This window comes from Herpailurus yagouaroundi, unplaced genomic scaffold (genome assembly GCF_014898765.1).
Source record: "Herpailurus yagouaroundi ecotype Mexico unplaced genomic scaffold, PumYag 139, whole genome shotgun sequence".
Lineage (NCBI taxonomy): Eukaryota > Metazoa > Chordata > Mammalia > Carnivora > Felidae > Herpailurus > Herpailurus yagouaroundi.
In genome coordinates this window covers 84,065,769-84,082,896 of record NW_024412394.1, presented here as the reverse complement: position 1 = coordinate 84,082,896, position 17,128 = coordinate 84,065,769, and the positions used below count along the sequence as shown (strand labels likewise).

General features: G+C 37.7%; 1 protein-coding gene across 1 annotated transcript in view; it reads left to right on the top strand.

Annotated features, from left to right (window-relative positions):
- The window catches only part of THEMIS (thymocyte selection associated), a 186,072-nt gene that overhangs the window by 86,684 nt on the left and 82,260 nt on the right, over positions 1-17,128 (top strand). The window contains exon 4 of the mRNA XM_040474585.1: positions 11,117-12,165. Within this exon, the coding sequence (XP_040330519.1) occupies positions 11,117-12,165 (1,049 nt within the window). The remainder of the gene's footprint in view (positions 1-11,116; positions 12,166-17,128) is intronic.

Here is a 17,128-nt window from a genome sequence, read left to right as displayed (position 1 = left end):
GGGCCTTGATCCCACGACCCTGGGATCATGACCTGAATAGAAATCAAGAGTCGGATGCTCAATCCACTGAGCCACCCAGGTGCCCCTAAGTATATTCATTTAAAATGACCCTTGATTTCTCAGTGAAGGTCATGATCAGCACCCCAAAAGGCACTTTCTCTATTCATAAATACAAATAGCAGTAGAAATGGGGAAGAACTATCTAACCAAATGGAAATTCACAGTATAGTTGCTCTTAAATTGAAATGAAGCTAAGTAAATGGAAAAAATATATAATTCACAGAATATTCATAAAGGAAACTGAAACCAAATGGATGAACTATGAAGAAAATTTTAATTTAAAAGTTTAGAATAAGGATGGCAGTTTGCTGCTTCTCTCATCCTTGAAATGCAGCTAGGTCAGCACCAAACCATTTTGCACACCTAGAAAATTGATCTGAGGACTAACACAAAAATCTACAAAATCTACAAAATCTAAAAAATCTACAAAAATCTAAAAAGAGAAGCCGTGGAGGTTAGGGAGCTGTGGTTTCCAGAGAGAAGGTGGAGACAGAGGGAAGAGTACAGGAAAAACACTCCCCTCAAAAGCAGCTGGAGAGAAAGAGAAAGAAGGGACACACCCATAAGAAACTGAACAAGAAAGGGAGAAAGGAGAGGGTTTCAATACCATAAAGACTATAAACAGGGGAGTGCAGAGTCGGAAACTCCACAGCTCAATCACTGGCAGTGCTCTGGTGTAAAGGGCAAATTCCCAGGAGAAGACAGTGGGGTCCAAGGGGTCTGAGGGCCACATGGGAGAGGTGATTCCCCTACCGGGAGGGCATTCAGTAGAGGCCATGCAGCCTCCCCACAAAGGTCCCAGAAGACCCAAGATTACAGCCACATTTTCTGGTATTGGAACAAGATTGCTAGGGTGTTGTGAAGCCTGGCCAGATTCATGTTGTGAATTACTATAGTCCCTGAACCACTGCTACTACACGATCATGTGAAATTTTTCTAGGGTTGGCTGGCACCTGGCTGCAGTCTAAGGGCCTCTGCAGTGGCATGGTCATGTAAATGTTCCTGGGGGCAGACCAAAACCTGGCCATTGCTCCCCAAGATCCTCCCCCAGAGGGTCGGAGTGGGGTCAAGCCAGAGGGCTCTAAGAAATTAAGTTTGGAAACATAGCCCCATCTGAGATAAAATTCAAAAGAGAGGTGTCACTTGGCAGGCTGACGGCTTTGTCACGGACAATGTAGAAGCAAGGAGTGGATGGAAGCCAGAGACAAAGGAGGGGTGTTTGATTGCCAGTTGGTGAGAGCAGAGTTCTGATGCAAGAGACTGGGAAGCTGGGTGACACCATTTCACCTCTCCCACGCATGTGCATACATGCATAGGAGCACCACACCTATCCACCCCAGTGAGCTAAGCAGCACCACCCAGTGGAGAATGGAGCTATTACACCAACCTCTATCCAGCTGCACCAACCAAGCCCTAGAAGAATACAAGTCTCTCTGCCTGCTTAGTTTAGGGACTATGAAGTGCTTCATAGGGGAAGAACTTCTTAGTGCCTCTAGGGGAAACTGGATGTAATTTCATTCTGATTTCATTCTGTTCGCTGATCCATGTATTCATTTTTTTCTTTATTGAGTACAGAAAGAGAAAATTTTATTTTGTTTTGATAAAAAAGATTTTTCTTAAAATTTTTTCTACTATATTTTTATTTTTTGTAATTTTTAGTCCATTTTACTTCATTTCATTTTATTCTACTTTATTGTATACATCTTTTTAAAATTTTAAACGTTTTCCTAACTTTTTTCCTTTTTTTCCTTTTCTTTCCCTTTTTTCGCTATTTGATCAAGCTTCTTTCAACAACCAGACCAAAACACACCTGAAAATCTAGCTTCCTTTACTTGATATTTTTGGTGTTTTTAATTTTTTTAATTTAATTTTTTATTTTATTCTTTTTCTTCCTCCAAAATGACACAATGAAGGAATTCACCCTGGAAGAAAGAACAAGAAGAAATGATGGCCAGGGACTTAATCAACACAGATATAAACAAGATGTTTGAACCAGAATTTAGAATCATGATAATAATACTAGCTGGAGTTGAAAAAAGCATAGAATCTCTTTCTGTGTAGATAAAAGAAGTAAAATCTAGTTAGGATGAAATTAGAAATGCTATAACTGAGATGCAATCTCAAATTAATGCCATGGTGGCAAGGGTGGATGAAGTACAGCAGCAAATCAGCTATACAGAAGATAAACTTATGGAAAATAATGAAGATAAAAACAGGCATATTAAGGCAAAAGAGCACGATATAAGAATTAGAGAACTCAGTGACTCATTAAAAATGAATAACATCTGAATCATAGGGATCCTAGAAGACGAAGAGAGAAAAGGGGGTAGGTTTACGTGAGCAAATCATAGCAGAAAACTTTCCTAACCTTGGAAAAGACACAGACATCAAAATCCAGGAAGCACAGAGAACCCCCATTAGATTCAACAAAAAATGACCATCAGCAAGGCATATAATAGTCAAATTCTCCATCAACAAGGCATATAATATCAAAAGAAAGAATTATGAAAACATCAAGGGAAAAAGATTCCTTAAACTATAAGGGAAGACAAATTAGGTTCATAGCAGACCTATCCACAGAATCCTAGCAGGCCAGAAAGGAATGGCAGGATATATTTAATGTGCTGAATTGGGAAAATATGCAGTCATATTTATCCAGCAAGGCTGTCATTCAAAATAGAAGGAGAGATAACAAGTTTCCCAGACAAACAAAAACTAAAGGAGTTTGTAACCACTAAACCATCCCTGCAAGAAATTTTAAAGGGGACTCTCTGAGGGGAGAAAAGATGAAACAAAACAAAAAAGACCAAAAGCAACAAACACTAAAAAGGACCAGAGAATACCACCAGAAACTCCCAACTCTACAGGTAACACAATAGCAATAAATTCATGCCTTTCGGTACTCATTCTAAATGTCAGTGGACTCTCACATCAAAACTCTCACATCAAAAGACATGGGATAACAGAATGTATAAGAAAACAAGATCCATCTATATGCTGTTTACAAGAGACCCATGTTAGACCTACAGACACCTAAAGATTGAAGGTAAGGGGATGGCAAACCATCTTTCATGCTAATGGTTGCCAAAAGAAAGTCAGAGTAGACATACTTATATCAGACAATCTAGATTTTGAAATAAAGTCTGTAACAAGAGAAGAAGAAGGACATTATATTATAATTAAGGGGTCTTCCCACCAAGAAGATCTAACAATTGTAAACATTTATGCACCCAATCCACATTGGGTAACGCCACAGTAACTCAAATACATAAATCAATTAATCACAGACAGAAAGAAACTCATTGACAAAAATACCATAATAGTAGGGAACTTCAACACCCCACTTACAACAATGGACAAATCATCTATGCAGAAAATCACCAAGGAAACAATGGCTTTTAATGATACACTGGACCAGATGGACTCAACAGATATATTCAGAACATTTCATCTTAAAGCAATGGAATACACATTCGTCTCGAATGCACATGGAACATTCTCCAGAATAGATCACATACTAGGACACAAATTAGCCCTAAACAAGTACAAAAAGATCAAGATCCTCCCATACATATTTTCAGGCCACAATGCTATGAAACTCAAAATCAACCACGAGAAAAAACTTGGAAAGACAAAAAATACCTTGAGACCAAAAACATCCTACTGAAGAATGAATTGGTTAACCAAGAAGTTAAAGAGGAAATTAAAAGGTACATGGAAGCCAATGAAAATGATAATACCACAGCCCAAAACCTCTGGGATGCAGCAAAGACAGTCATAAGAGGGAAGTATAAAGCAATCCAGGCTTTCCTAAAGAAAGAAGAAAGGTCTCAGATACATAACCTAACCATACATCTTAAAAAGCTGGAAAAGAACAATAAATAAAACCCCAAAACAGCAGAAGATGGGAAATAATAAAGATTAGAGCAGAAATCAATACTGTCGAAATGAAAAACAAAAACAAAAAAACAGTAGAACAGATCAATGAAACCAGGAGCTGTTTATTTGAAAGAATTAACAAAATTGATACCCCCCTAGCCAGTTTGATCATAAAGAAAAAGTAAGGGGTGCCTGAGTGGCTCAGTCAGTTAAGCTTCCGACTTCAGCTCAGGTTGTGATCTTGCTGTTTATGAGTTTGAGCTCCATGCCAGGCTCTGTGTGGACAGCTCACAGCCTGGAGCCTGCTTTGGATTCTGTCTCTCTCTCTCTCTCTCTGCCCCTCTCTCACTCACACTCTGTCTCCCTCTGTCTCTCAAAAATGAATAAATATTTTAAAAAATTTTTAAAGAAAGAAAAAGGAAAGGACCCCCAAAAATAAAATCAAGAATGAAAGAGGGAAGTTCACAATCAACACTACAGAAATACAAACAATAATAAGAGAATACTATGCACAGTTGTATGCCAATAAATTGGGCAATCTGGAAGAAATGGAAAATTTCCTAGAAACATATAAACTATCAAATCTGAAACAGGAAGAAATATAAAATTTTAACAGACCCATAACCAGTAAATAAATTGTATTAGCAATCAAAAATCTCCCAAAAAATAAGTCCAGGGCTGGATTGCTTTCCAGGGGAATTCAACAAAACATTTAAAGAAGTGTTAACACCTATTATTTTGAAGCTGTCCCAAAAAATAGAAATTGAAGGAAAACTTCCAAACTCATTCTATGAGGCCACCATTACCTTGATTCCAAAACCAGACAAAGTCCCCACTAAAATGGAGAACTACAGACCAATTTCCCTGATGAACATGGATGCAAAAATTCTCAACAAGATACTAGCCAACCAGAACCAACAATACATTAAAAGAATTATTTACCATGATGAAGTGGGATTTATACCTGGGATTCAGGGTGGTTCAAATCCATAAATCAATCATTTTGATACATCACATTAATAAAGGACAAGAACCACATGATCCTCTCACTAGATGCAGAGAAAGTATTTGATGAGATATAGCATCCTTTCTTGATAAAAACACTCAATAAAGTAGGGATAGAAGGATCATACCTCAAGATCATAAAAGCCATATACAAGAGACCAACTGTTAATATCATCTTCAATGGGGAAAAACAGAGCTTTCCCCTTTAAGTCAGGAACATGACTGGCATGTCCACTCTTGCCACTGTTATTCACCATATTATTGGAAGTTCTAACATTAGCAATAAGACATCACAAAGGAGTAAACAGGCATCCAAATCAGCAAGAAGTCAAATTTTCACTCCTCACAGATGACATGATACTCTATATGAAAACCAAAAAGATTTCCCCCAAAACCTGCTAGAACTGATCCATGAATTTAGCAAAGTTGCAGGGTATAAAGTCAATTCACAGAAATCAGTTACATTTCTATAAACCAATAATGAAGCAGCAGAAAGAGAAATCAAGGAATCGATCTGATTTACAATTGCACCAAAACCTGTAAGATACCTAGGAATAAACCTAACCAAAGAGGTGAAAAATCTATACACCGAAAACTATAGAAAGCTTATGAAAGAAATTGAAGACACACACAAAAAATGGAAAAATATTCCATGCTCATGGATTGGAAGAACAAATATTATTAAAATGTCGATACTACCCAAAGCAATCTACATGTTTAGTGTAATCCCTATCAAAATATCACCAGCGTTCTTCACAGAGCTAGGACAAACAATCCTAAAATTTTTGTATGGAACCAAAAAAGACCCCAAATAGCCAGAGCAATCCTGAAACAGAAAACCAAAGCTGGAGGCATCATAATCCTGGACTTCAAGATGTATTGCAAAGTTATAATCATCAAGACAGTATGGTACTGGCACAAAAGCAGACACATAGATCAGTGTCCAGAAATGGACCCACAAATGTGTGGCCAATTAATCTGTGACAAAGCAAGAAAGAATATCCAAGGGAAAAAAGACAGTTGCTTCAGCAATGTGTTGAAGACTGAACCTGGACCACTTTCTTACACCATAAACAAAAATAAACTCAAAATAAACATAATACAAGAGCCATCAAAATTCTAGAGGAGAAAGCAGGAAAAAACCTCATTGACCTTGGCAGCATCAACTTCTTACTCAGCATGTCTCTGGAGTCAGGGGAAACCAAAGCAAAAATGAACTATTGGAACTTCATCAAGGTAAAAAGCTGCACAGTGAAGGAAACAATCAGCAAAACTAAAAGTAACTGACAGAATTAGAGAAGGTATTTGCAAATGACATATCAGATAAAGGGTTAGTATTCAAAATTTTTAAAGAACTTATCAAACTCAACACCCAAAACAAAGAATCCAGTGAAGAAATGGGCAAAAGGCATGAATAGACACTTTTCCAAAGAAGACATCTAGATGGCTAATAGACCCGTGAAAAAATGCTCAACATCACTCATCATCAGGTGAATACAAATCAAAACCATAGTGAGATACCACTTCACATGAGTCAGAATGGCTAAAATTAACAAGTCAAGCAGCAACAACAGATGCTGGCAATCATGCAGAGAAAGGGGAACTCTTTTGCCGGTGGGAATGTAAACTGGTTCAACCACTGTGGAAAACAGTATGGAGGTTCCTCAAATAATTAAAAATAGAACTACCTTTTAGTTCTACTAAAAATAGAACTACCCAGCAATTGCACTACTATGTATTTATCCAAAGGATACAGGTATGCTGTTTCAAAGGGACACATGCACTCCAATATTTATAGCAGTGCAATCAACAATAGCCAAAGTATGAAAAGAATCCAAATGTCCATCAACAGATGGATGGATAAAGAAGATGTGGTGTGTATATACAATGGAATACTACTTGGCAATCAAAAAGAATGAAATCTTGCCATTTGCAACAATATGGATGGAACTAGAGGGTATTATGCTAAGTGAAATTAGTCAGAGAAAGACAAATATATGACTACTCATATGTGGAATTTAAGATACAAAACAGATGAACATAGGGGAGGGGCAGCAAAAATGTAAAAACAGGGAGGGGGACACAACATAAGAGACTCTTAAATATAGAGAAAAAACTAAGGGTTTTTGGGGGTTTGTGGGTGGGGAGATAGCTAAATGGGCAAGGGGCATTAAAAAACACACTTGTTGGGATGAGCACTGGGTATTATACATAGGGGATAAGTCACTGGATTCTACTCCTGAAATTATTATTGCAGTATATGCTAATTAACTTGGATGTCAAATAAATAAATAAGTAAATAAATAAATAAATAAAACTCTGATAGAGTAAAAACTTCTTAAAAATGTCTAGAATAAGGCAGATCTTGGAAATTATTTGTGCATCTAATAAGCACCATATAGCAAAGAGTGTAATGTGATACAAAAATATAAACAAAACAACTCACTGGGCCATCAAATGTGAAAACACTTTTGAGAAAAAAATAATTATAATCTTGGAAAGTAAATGGCAAAGAAATCAAACTTAGAAAAATAAAAATTTCCAATAAGTATATGAATTATTATTATTATTGGATAATAATATAGGAGGAACTAGCGATTGAAACTGCAGGGCTAGAATTGACAGAACTTACTTTTTAAAAATTTTGTAGAATGGAAGTCACAAAAAAATAAAAAATAAAAAATTAAAGAATTTGTAGGAACAATCACTTCTTAGGGTTTATTGTCTGGGCCTATTACACTGACATTAGACAGATTAAGTAGAGAAATGTATACAGATTTATATGTTTTATGTGACTAGGCAGCCCTCATAAAGGAATGAAGACCCCAAAATGGCAAAACTTGAATACTTTTATATCGGTTTGAACAAAGAGAGGCAACTGTGGAAGAGTAGCTACTCTAAGAATGTGGAGTGGCTAAAGGAAGATAAGAATTATTTTAACAAGGTCTGTTTGGACAGATTTCTCTTGGCTTTAACTCCCTATAGAAGGATGATTCTTTTCTCCTAGTATAGGGAAGGCATCTTTCACATGGGGGTTTTATCACCTGTTTTCAGGAAGAAAAGGAGAGGTTAGAATACCCTTCATATATCTGCTGTTTTTCAAGTCCCTTTACCTCAAAATAATCTTTGCCAAAGTGGTATATTTTGAGGTGGCATATTCTGCCACCCTTGAATTTTAAGGATAATTTTGCTGGAGACAATACTAGGTTCATGGGCTTTTTCTTTGAATACTTTAAGTGTGTCACTTACTCTCTTCTTGCTTGAATGGTTTCTGAAGAGAAATATGATCTAATTTTTATACTTCTTCCTTTAGAGGTAAGACTTTTTTTTCCTTCTGGCCCCTTCAGGTTTTCTCTTTTTCTTTGATTTTTCTACAATTTGAATATAATATGCTTAGGTGTAGATTTTTTGGCATTTATCATGCTTGCTGTTCTCTAAGCCTCCTCCATTTTGGAAAATTGTCAGACATTACTTCAGATACTGTTCCTGTTCCTATCTCTGTTTTCCTTTTGGCATCTCCATGGTGCACATGTTACACCTTTTGTAGTTGTCTCATGGTGCTTAGATATTATATTCCATTTTTTTCACTCTTTTTCTTTTGCTTTTCAGAGAAGTTTCTACTAATATATCTTGAATATCTTCAAGCTCACTGATTCTTTCCTTAGCCATATCCAGTCTTCTGATGAACCCATCAAAGTCATTCTTCATATCTGTTTTTATGATTTCAATACCTAGCAAATCCTTTTAATTCTTTCCAAAAGTTTCCATCTCTCTGCTTACCTTACCCATCTTTTTTGCCATTTTCTTTCACTAAAGCTCTTAGCATATTAATCATATTTTAAGTTCCTAGTCTGAAAATTCCAAAATCTCTGCATATCTGGTTTGGCTATGTCTCTTCACACTGCACTGTTTGTTTGCCTTTTAATATACCTTGTAATTTTTTGTTGAAAGCTAGACGTGGTGTGTCAGATAAAAGAAACTCAGGCAAATAGGCCTTTAATGTGAGGTTTTATGATATCTGTCTTTCTCTGCCTGACTTCTTTCACTTAGCATGATACCCTCCAGTTCCATTATGTTTTAAATGAAAGTACAATACCTTCTATGATGTATAGCAGGAATGTCAGTCCTAGAAATTTATTTTCCCCAATGAAATGTTATGTGGAACCCTACTTATTTACTGGATCACATCCTTTAATGCTCAATCAAAAACATTATTCTGGCAATAGTTTTTCATTTATTCAATTCACTTGTTGAGTACCTACAATGTACCAGGCACCATTTAATACATTGTGATATATTGGTCAACAAAATAATCAAAGACCCTTTTGTCCACAGTACATATAGTGCCCCAATATAGATTGGGATCTAAGTTACATTAAGGTCCCTATGTTCTGATGGATCAATTTAGAGCCCCCAGAAAGTCCTTAATGACACCTGTTCTACCAATGCTTAACTATTCCAACTTGAGAAATGGCATGAGCCTAAGATGCTGATCTAGTGATAGCTCTACAATTTTTAAACCTCATTAATTTCTAGCCAATTACTGAGATTTTAGTGTTTTAAAATTACCTTGGGGTCCAGGGAAGCCTGTGGCAACTATCTTAAAAGTTTGGGTATGCTAAATGTTATACAATGAATTGATGAAGTTAAGAAGTGTTCTTCTGGCTGCCTTTTTATTTTTTTAAATAAAGAATCTTTACAGTTTTTACGGACCTTTATCCTATTGATAACCATTGATTTTTTTCTTTGTTCTGTTCTCTATTCAAAAAAATAATACTTTTTTATGTTGTGTCTTCAGCAATTCTGTTACACAGCATGTGCAAGTAATATGACATAAATTATAAAGTTATAGTTTCCAGAAGTTGCATAAAGTTAATAATATAAGAAGTAGTATCATAGGTAATGCTTTATAAAAAGAAATTCTGTCGTTGAAATCTGCCAACTTAATTTTTTTCCAAAAGCATGCAAGGAAGAAAGTGTATTGACAGAGGGTGGCTGGGGATATTGGGAAGCATGAAAATGTTGCAAAACATTAAGTGGTAGGAAACTGTCAAGAAAATATAAGCCAAAGGGGTGCCTCGGTGGCTCAGTCGGTTGAGGGTCCGACTTTGGCTCAGGTCATGATATCACGGTTCGTGGATTCAAACCCCACGTCAGGCTCTGTGCTAGCAGCTCAGAGCCTGGAGCCTGCTTCAGATTCTGTGTCTCCCTCTCTCTCTGCCCCTCCCCCACTCACACTCTGTCTCTGCCTCTCAAAAATGAATAAACATTAAAAAAATTTAAGAAAATATGAGCCATTATAAAATCCTGTTAATAGTAACTGTTTCTAATTCAAGACTATTTATAACAATCTATGTGGGAGAGTACATGGACAACAGGTAAATAATTTTAGGACAATATTTTAAGTGTCTCTGTAGTCTCAAACAAAGACTTATAGGATAGCGAATGCTTAGAGAAAGAATTAGAGATTTCTTAGTCTGCAGTTCCACATTAGGCAAGGAATACTGTGGTAAGCAGCCACCAGCATACCTAAGGCTCCTGAATGGCTCCTCTGACTGTGACCCGTCCTATGATACTCCTCTATCCAGGTGTTAATGGAACATCAGCAGAGGAAGGATAACTTTCACATTGGAAAAGGATTCCATCTTGTTGTCCACTTCCCTATATTAATCTTAAGTACCTTATATCCCATGATCTTGCAGTATTGTCCTGCAAGAGGATTGAATTTTATGTAAAGAATGTATGTCTTGGGCCTTCCACAGGAAGGGTGTTATTCAGAGTACCAAGTATACATTTACAGATGTGTGCATATATTTATGTATTTACGTTATGTATGATAAAACCAGGGAAATAATTAACACTAGAATCAGGAGAACGATTTACCCTTAGGTTGTAGTGAGGAGGATGAGATTTTGGTGAGCTTCACAGAGCTCTAAAGGACAGCTTAATTCCTGTGTTTTAAGCTGAGCAGTGGGCTTATGGCTGTTAATTTTACATATTATCTACTTCATTTTAAAATTTGAAAAAAGGAAGTCACACATACGAAATGTTATATCATGAGTATCTGATTTTTTTAATCGAATTTATCTGTGGCACTAAGAGAGATTCTAATAGTATCTCGGAGCAACATTTTGATGGACAAAATGTCATAGTCTTTTTTTTTTTTTTTCAGTCCGAAAGGACATAGTCCGCATCCTCCCCAGTTTAGATGTTGAAGTCAAAGACATTACTGACAGTTATGATGCCAACTGGTTTCTTCAGCTATTATCTACACAAGAGCTCTTTGAAATGACCAGTAAAGAGTTTCCCATAGTGGCTGAAGTCATAGAGGCACCTCAAGGAAACCAGCTGCCCAGAAGCATTTTACAGCCTGGGAAAACCATTGTGATCCACAAAAAGTATCAGGCATCGAGGATCTTAGCTTCAGAAATTCGAAGCAATTTTCCTAAAAGGCACTTCTTGATCCCCACTAGCTATAAAGGCAAATTCAAGCGGCGACCTCGGGAGTTCCCAACTGCCTATGACCTTGAGATAGCAAAGAGCGAAAAGGAGCCTCTCCATGTGGTGGCCACCAAAGCCTTTCATCCCCCTCATGATGAGCTGTCATCTGTATCTGTCGGGGACCAGTTTCTAGTGCATCACTCACAGACGACTGAAGTCCTTTGTGAGGGAATCAAAAAAGTGGTGAATGTTCTGGCCTGTGAAAAAATCCTCAAAAAATCCTATGAGGCAGCACTGCTCCCTTTATACATGGAAGGAGGTTTTGTAGAGCTGATTCATGACAAGAAACAGTACCAGATTTCTGAGCTCTGTTCGCAGTTCCACTTGCCTTTCAATGTGAAGGTATCTGTGAGAGATCTTTCCATTGACGAAGACATTTTGGCTGCTACACCAGGACTGCGGTTGGAGGAAGCCATCACAGACTCTTACCTACTCATAAGTGACTTTGCCAACCCCAAGGAGTGCTGGGAAATTCCTGTCAGCCGCTTAAATATGACTGTTCAGTTAGTTAATAGTTTTTCTAAGGACACAAAATCATTTCTAGTCAGGACTCTGGTTGAAGAGATCACTGAAGAACAATATTACATGATGCGAAGATATGAAAGCTCTTTCTCCCACCCCCCACCTCGCCCTCCCAAACATCCTGCAGTGGAGGAAACAAGGTTAACCCTGCTCACCTTGGCAGAAGACAGGGCCATAGGTCTTCCTAAGTCTCCCAAGGTAAGGCTATGATTTTGTGATTTTTCCTCTTTAGCATTTTTCTTGAGGCACTTTATCTCAAGTCTTATTTCTGAATTTGTTTTTTGCTTACTTTTCTTTCTTTCATGCCGTATTTGAAATGAGCCTTTCTGGTGCACAGTAGATGAATGAACATCAACAGAGCATAAGCTGTTGCAGCATTTTGTATTTTGATGCTTAACCAGTAGATGTGACAAGAAGTTTATATTGAATTAGAAATAGCAGGGTTGACATTTGGATATGATGACCCAAATTGCTGTCTCAATGGGTTTTGGTAATTAGGAATGTTTTATAAGGTGCCTCAGAAGCAAATCTCTTATTTTGAAAGTGCTGTTCGTTTTTTCTAGGTAGAGTTGTTTTAATACTTCATCCAGGAAATGAGCATACCATAAACTCCCTTCTTCGGGGGGGTTACCAGTAGCATGGGTCTATAACACATGTCTTCATTTTGTTTTATGTGCAGAAAGATGTAAAAATATCTTGGCAGAACTGTGTGTGAGCATATGAGCATCTGCCCACATTCTGCCTATCTGAGGATTGTAATCTTTAACAGTTCTATTGAAAAACAAAATCAATAAAATTGCAGACAGTGTGAGATCATTACAGAATCAACAACTCCATAACCATTGTAAAGATTTGGGGAGGGGTGGGGTTTCAGCTTCATTTCTACTTGAAGTCTTTGCCTCTTGAAAACTGCCTGCTGAGTGCCTGGAAAGCACTTGCCCTTACCCCATGGAGCGCAGGTCGTTCATCTGGACGGCAGTGGTTCTGTGGTGTGTGGAAGAAGCGGTTCTGGCCTAGCAGATGTTGTGCTAGCAGCTTGGGGAAACAAAGCAATTAGTAAAACAAAGAGAGATGCTGTGTTTACTCTCTACACTCAGGAATGATAGCAGCCTCAGGCTTCAAGTATGTGGGTATGAAAATACTTTTAATTCTCCATTTCAAAGATTGCATTCTGAGTACATGCTGGATAAATCCAGTAAGAATCTTCAAACTCATCTTCAGAAAAAGATAAAAGCAGCAGAAATTTCCTTTCCAGAAAAACAATCTTGAAAGTCATTTTAAATTAAATCATTGTTCCCAAATAATGTTGATTAACAGGCTGCTATTAATGTGGAGAGTATATGGCTTTTCCTGTTTCATATATTTTTATTGCTGAATGGAATGATGTGAGAGATGCGATGCTGGTCTCATTTTTAGCAGGAGGCATAATAACCCCCTTACCCCCCGATGCCCTCCCAAGATGTTCGTGACTAAGCCTCCAGAACCTATGGATATGTTGCATTAGATAGCAAAAGAGACTTTGCACATGTGCTAAAAATTAAGGACTTTGAGATGAGATTATTCTGGATTAACCACATAGGTCCAACTTAATCATGAGTTTCACCGCTTGATAAGAATATCATCTCTTTGTTTTGTTCCAATTTAAAAAGTCTAGGATTTGGGAGCACATGCCCATCTCTTGGATGAATCAGTTCATTGGCTGCCCCAACTACAGCCAAGATTGTTGGGGAAGGGAATGAGGACTGCTTGTCACAAGTAGTAGAGATACTGGAACAGTATGTGAAGATCTGAAGATGTCCATTACAGTCAGGAAGGAAGGAGTCAACAATCCTAAACTATTGGGAAGAATTCATAGGAAAAAAAAAGGTTAAAAGTTTTTAGAATGCCATTTCACAGAATGTCAGATGAAAACGATGTACGTGTCTTATTAGGAGAGAACCTCAAAAAACAAGTTACACATAGGTTACTGACTTGGAAAAACCTCCAGACCCCCTCCTGAGTCTCTCCTTTACTCTCACATGGCTGCCACACTCACAATACTGACACTAGATATGTGAGTGTTTCTCATACCAAGCAATTTATTGACACCAACTGGACATTCTACAACTTAACTCGATTCTGACACTATCTACCCAGAGATAGAATCAGATCCCACATGTTAAGGGCTCAGTCCCGCAAGACTGCCCCCCACTTAAGATGCTAATTGCAGGTAGTAGGTCCTCAGGTTACCTATAACTTCTGTCCGAGAAGGCTTCAAATTGGAGGTTCCCACGAGCCCCTCCTCGGGTTCAATGAATTCTCTAGTGTGGCTCAGACAACTCAGAAATACTTAGGTTTACTAGTTTGTTAAAGGATAGGATAAAGGATACAGATAAACAGTCAGATGGAGAGATAAGCAGGGCAAGGTCTGGTAGGGTCTGGAAACACAGGAGCTTCTGTCCTGTATAGTTGGGATGTGCCACCCCCTTGTTAACCTGGAAGCTCTCCAAACCCCATACTTTTGGCATTTTTATGGAGGCTTCTTCACACAGGGACAATCAATTATTAACCTTATTTCCAGTCCCTCTCCCCTCTCTGGAAAATTCCAGAGTGGACAGTGGGAGAGGGGCTGAAAACTCCAAGCTTCTAATTATGTGGTGGTTTTTCTGGTGACCAACCCCCATCCAGAAACCCACTCAGGGTCACCTCATCAGAAAAAAAATATGTATATTCCTATCACCCAGGAAATTCCAGGGGATTTAGGAACTCAGTGTCAGGAACCTAAGGTAGAGACCTATTTTTATTTTCTGGTATCTCACAGTTACTAAAATAAAACTAATAGAGTCTTTGACTAAATCCTATGCCATTTACATGTAGAATTCCATATCAAGTTAATAATTTCTGACTGCTTTTTCACTGGTCAGACCTCACATGGATTCTTTTGTCTATTTCTGAGTTCCACCTCTGAAGAATATTAATTAAAGTTTATTAAACGTTGAGTTGTTTGTTAAGATGTTAAAAAACCCAGGAGCCAGGGGCGCCTGGGTGGCGCAGTCGGTTAAGCGTCTGACTTCAGCAGAAAAGGTGAAAGCAGAAGCTAGGAAAAATCCCAGGTCAGTGATGTTATCAGGACACTTCTCCTCGGTTGACAGTTTATCAGTCAGTTGAGAAGGGTCTATAATTCTTTGTTTGTAATTAGTTTCATCAATGCTAGTGTGGTAGATAAAAAACTATATTTTCTCTGAAATCACATTAAAATCAGAGGATGCTATAATTTACCTGTGCTCAGACCTACTGACCTCATTTTCAACAATTTTTTTCACCAGGAAGATAAAAATCTGCTTAGTGGATCATTTTTGGAATATAAACAGAAGCTCTGTCAGTTTCTGCATAATCTACTTGAAAAGTCTTGCAACCAACTATTTCTTATCATCACAGTGTCATCCTTTCATATACTTCTTTTATGTTTCTTCTGATATCTGCATTAAAGCTCTTCTATCTATGTATGCTTTTAGAAGTGATTGGTTAGAACACTTTTTATATTCCACAGACAGAAAGCAGCCATTGGAAATAAGCCTCTAATATTTTGAATTGCATATGGAATATTGCTTGAAACTCAGAGAATAATTTGCAAGGGCTATTCAGTGTTTAAATATTCGAACTCACTTAACTCATTAAAATACCTTATTATATATGTAGAGTAGAGTATCAAATTCCTCATTATGTAACTTTACTTATGCCTTCCCAGTGGGTCATTAATTTTACTAGATCATTTCTTGCACTATTAAACAACAGGACAGACACATGTACTATCTAAGAGTACAGGTATCCACTGTTAGTTATGAACTTACATGTTCAAAGAAGTTTAGAAATGAAGAGAATATGAGGACAGGTTACAGAAACTAGAATAAATAGAAAGAACTATTTTCCAGGGTAGGATTACAACTGTTCTGTAGCTTCAGCAATGCCTAAAATAAGAATCAATTGTAGTAGCACTTTGAGAACTGTGATATGGATATGAGCAGGGCAGGTGAGGGGTGTGTGTGTGTGGGGGGGGTAGATCTCAATAGAGATGACAGCACATCTCAAAGCCTATAAAGTTTTACACTGAAGGAATTTATTGTTGTTTTGAAAATGTGATAGCTGTTAGGGAAAATAATGTATGGGGTCTAAACAAAGGGATAAGAATATACAAAGTGACCCCTCAAAATTCCTTTTAGCCTGATGACAATGTAGACATAGTATCTTTAAGAGCTTTGCATTCAGATTCTTAATGAGATGAGAACAATATTATAAAATGACTAAATAAATGTCTGGGCTTAAAACTGTTTTCGAAATAGGAATCTTCTGGGGCAGACTCTCCTTTCCTGAGGGTTAGTTCCTACATCAGAAATAGTTTCAGATAGTTTGAAAGAACATGTACTCACTGGGGTTTCTGCCTGTCCTGGATATATATGGCTATGACTGCTGAGTGCCACATAGGAGAAATGTAACTTCTGTATTCTGATGAAAGGGCCTATAACCACATAGAAAAACAAACCTTTGGTTGAAAGATGAGATATTCTACTCCTTCCAAGGCTGCACCTGGGACCAGAAATCTTGCATTTCACTAACTCTGTTTGGCCATTTGATGCCCAAGTGTCCACTTTGCTGCTGGAATTCCTAGATTTCTGTCAGACAAGAACACCCATAGGAGACATTAAGGCAAAGAGCAAGGGAGGCAGTAATGGCAAGGTAGTGTGAATTGAGCAGAAAACAAACCCTGTACCAGAATTAGAGTGAGAGCGGAAAAAGGCAGAGGGAAGCAATCGTTTCTGGGAGGTGTAGAGAGAACACTTCACCAGCTGCTGCTGGGTGTTAAGACTCACTTCTGATCTGATGTGACAGTTAGTGGCTGAAAAAGCATTAAAGAAACCATGCTCCTAGGGTAAATCTAGATCGTTAGACAATAGTATTATATCTCCTTCTTTTATTTTTGTTAATGCAATGTGGTGTAGACATTAAGAATGTTTGGATTTGTAACCACCTCTGCACTTTGAAAGATCACTATCTCTCTACTTGTGGTGTATTCTCTTGGTCTAACAGAGAAGCTGTAAGTCTGTTTCCCTATGAATAACGAAAAGTAATGTTTTAGCAGTCTTCAGACACCAAAGGCAAAGATGGTGGAAAACATGCACAGAAT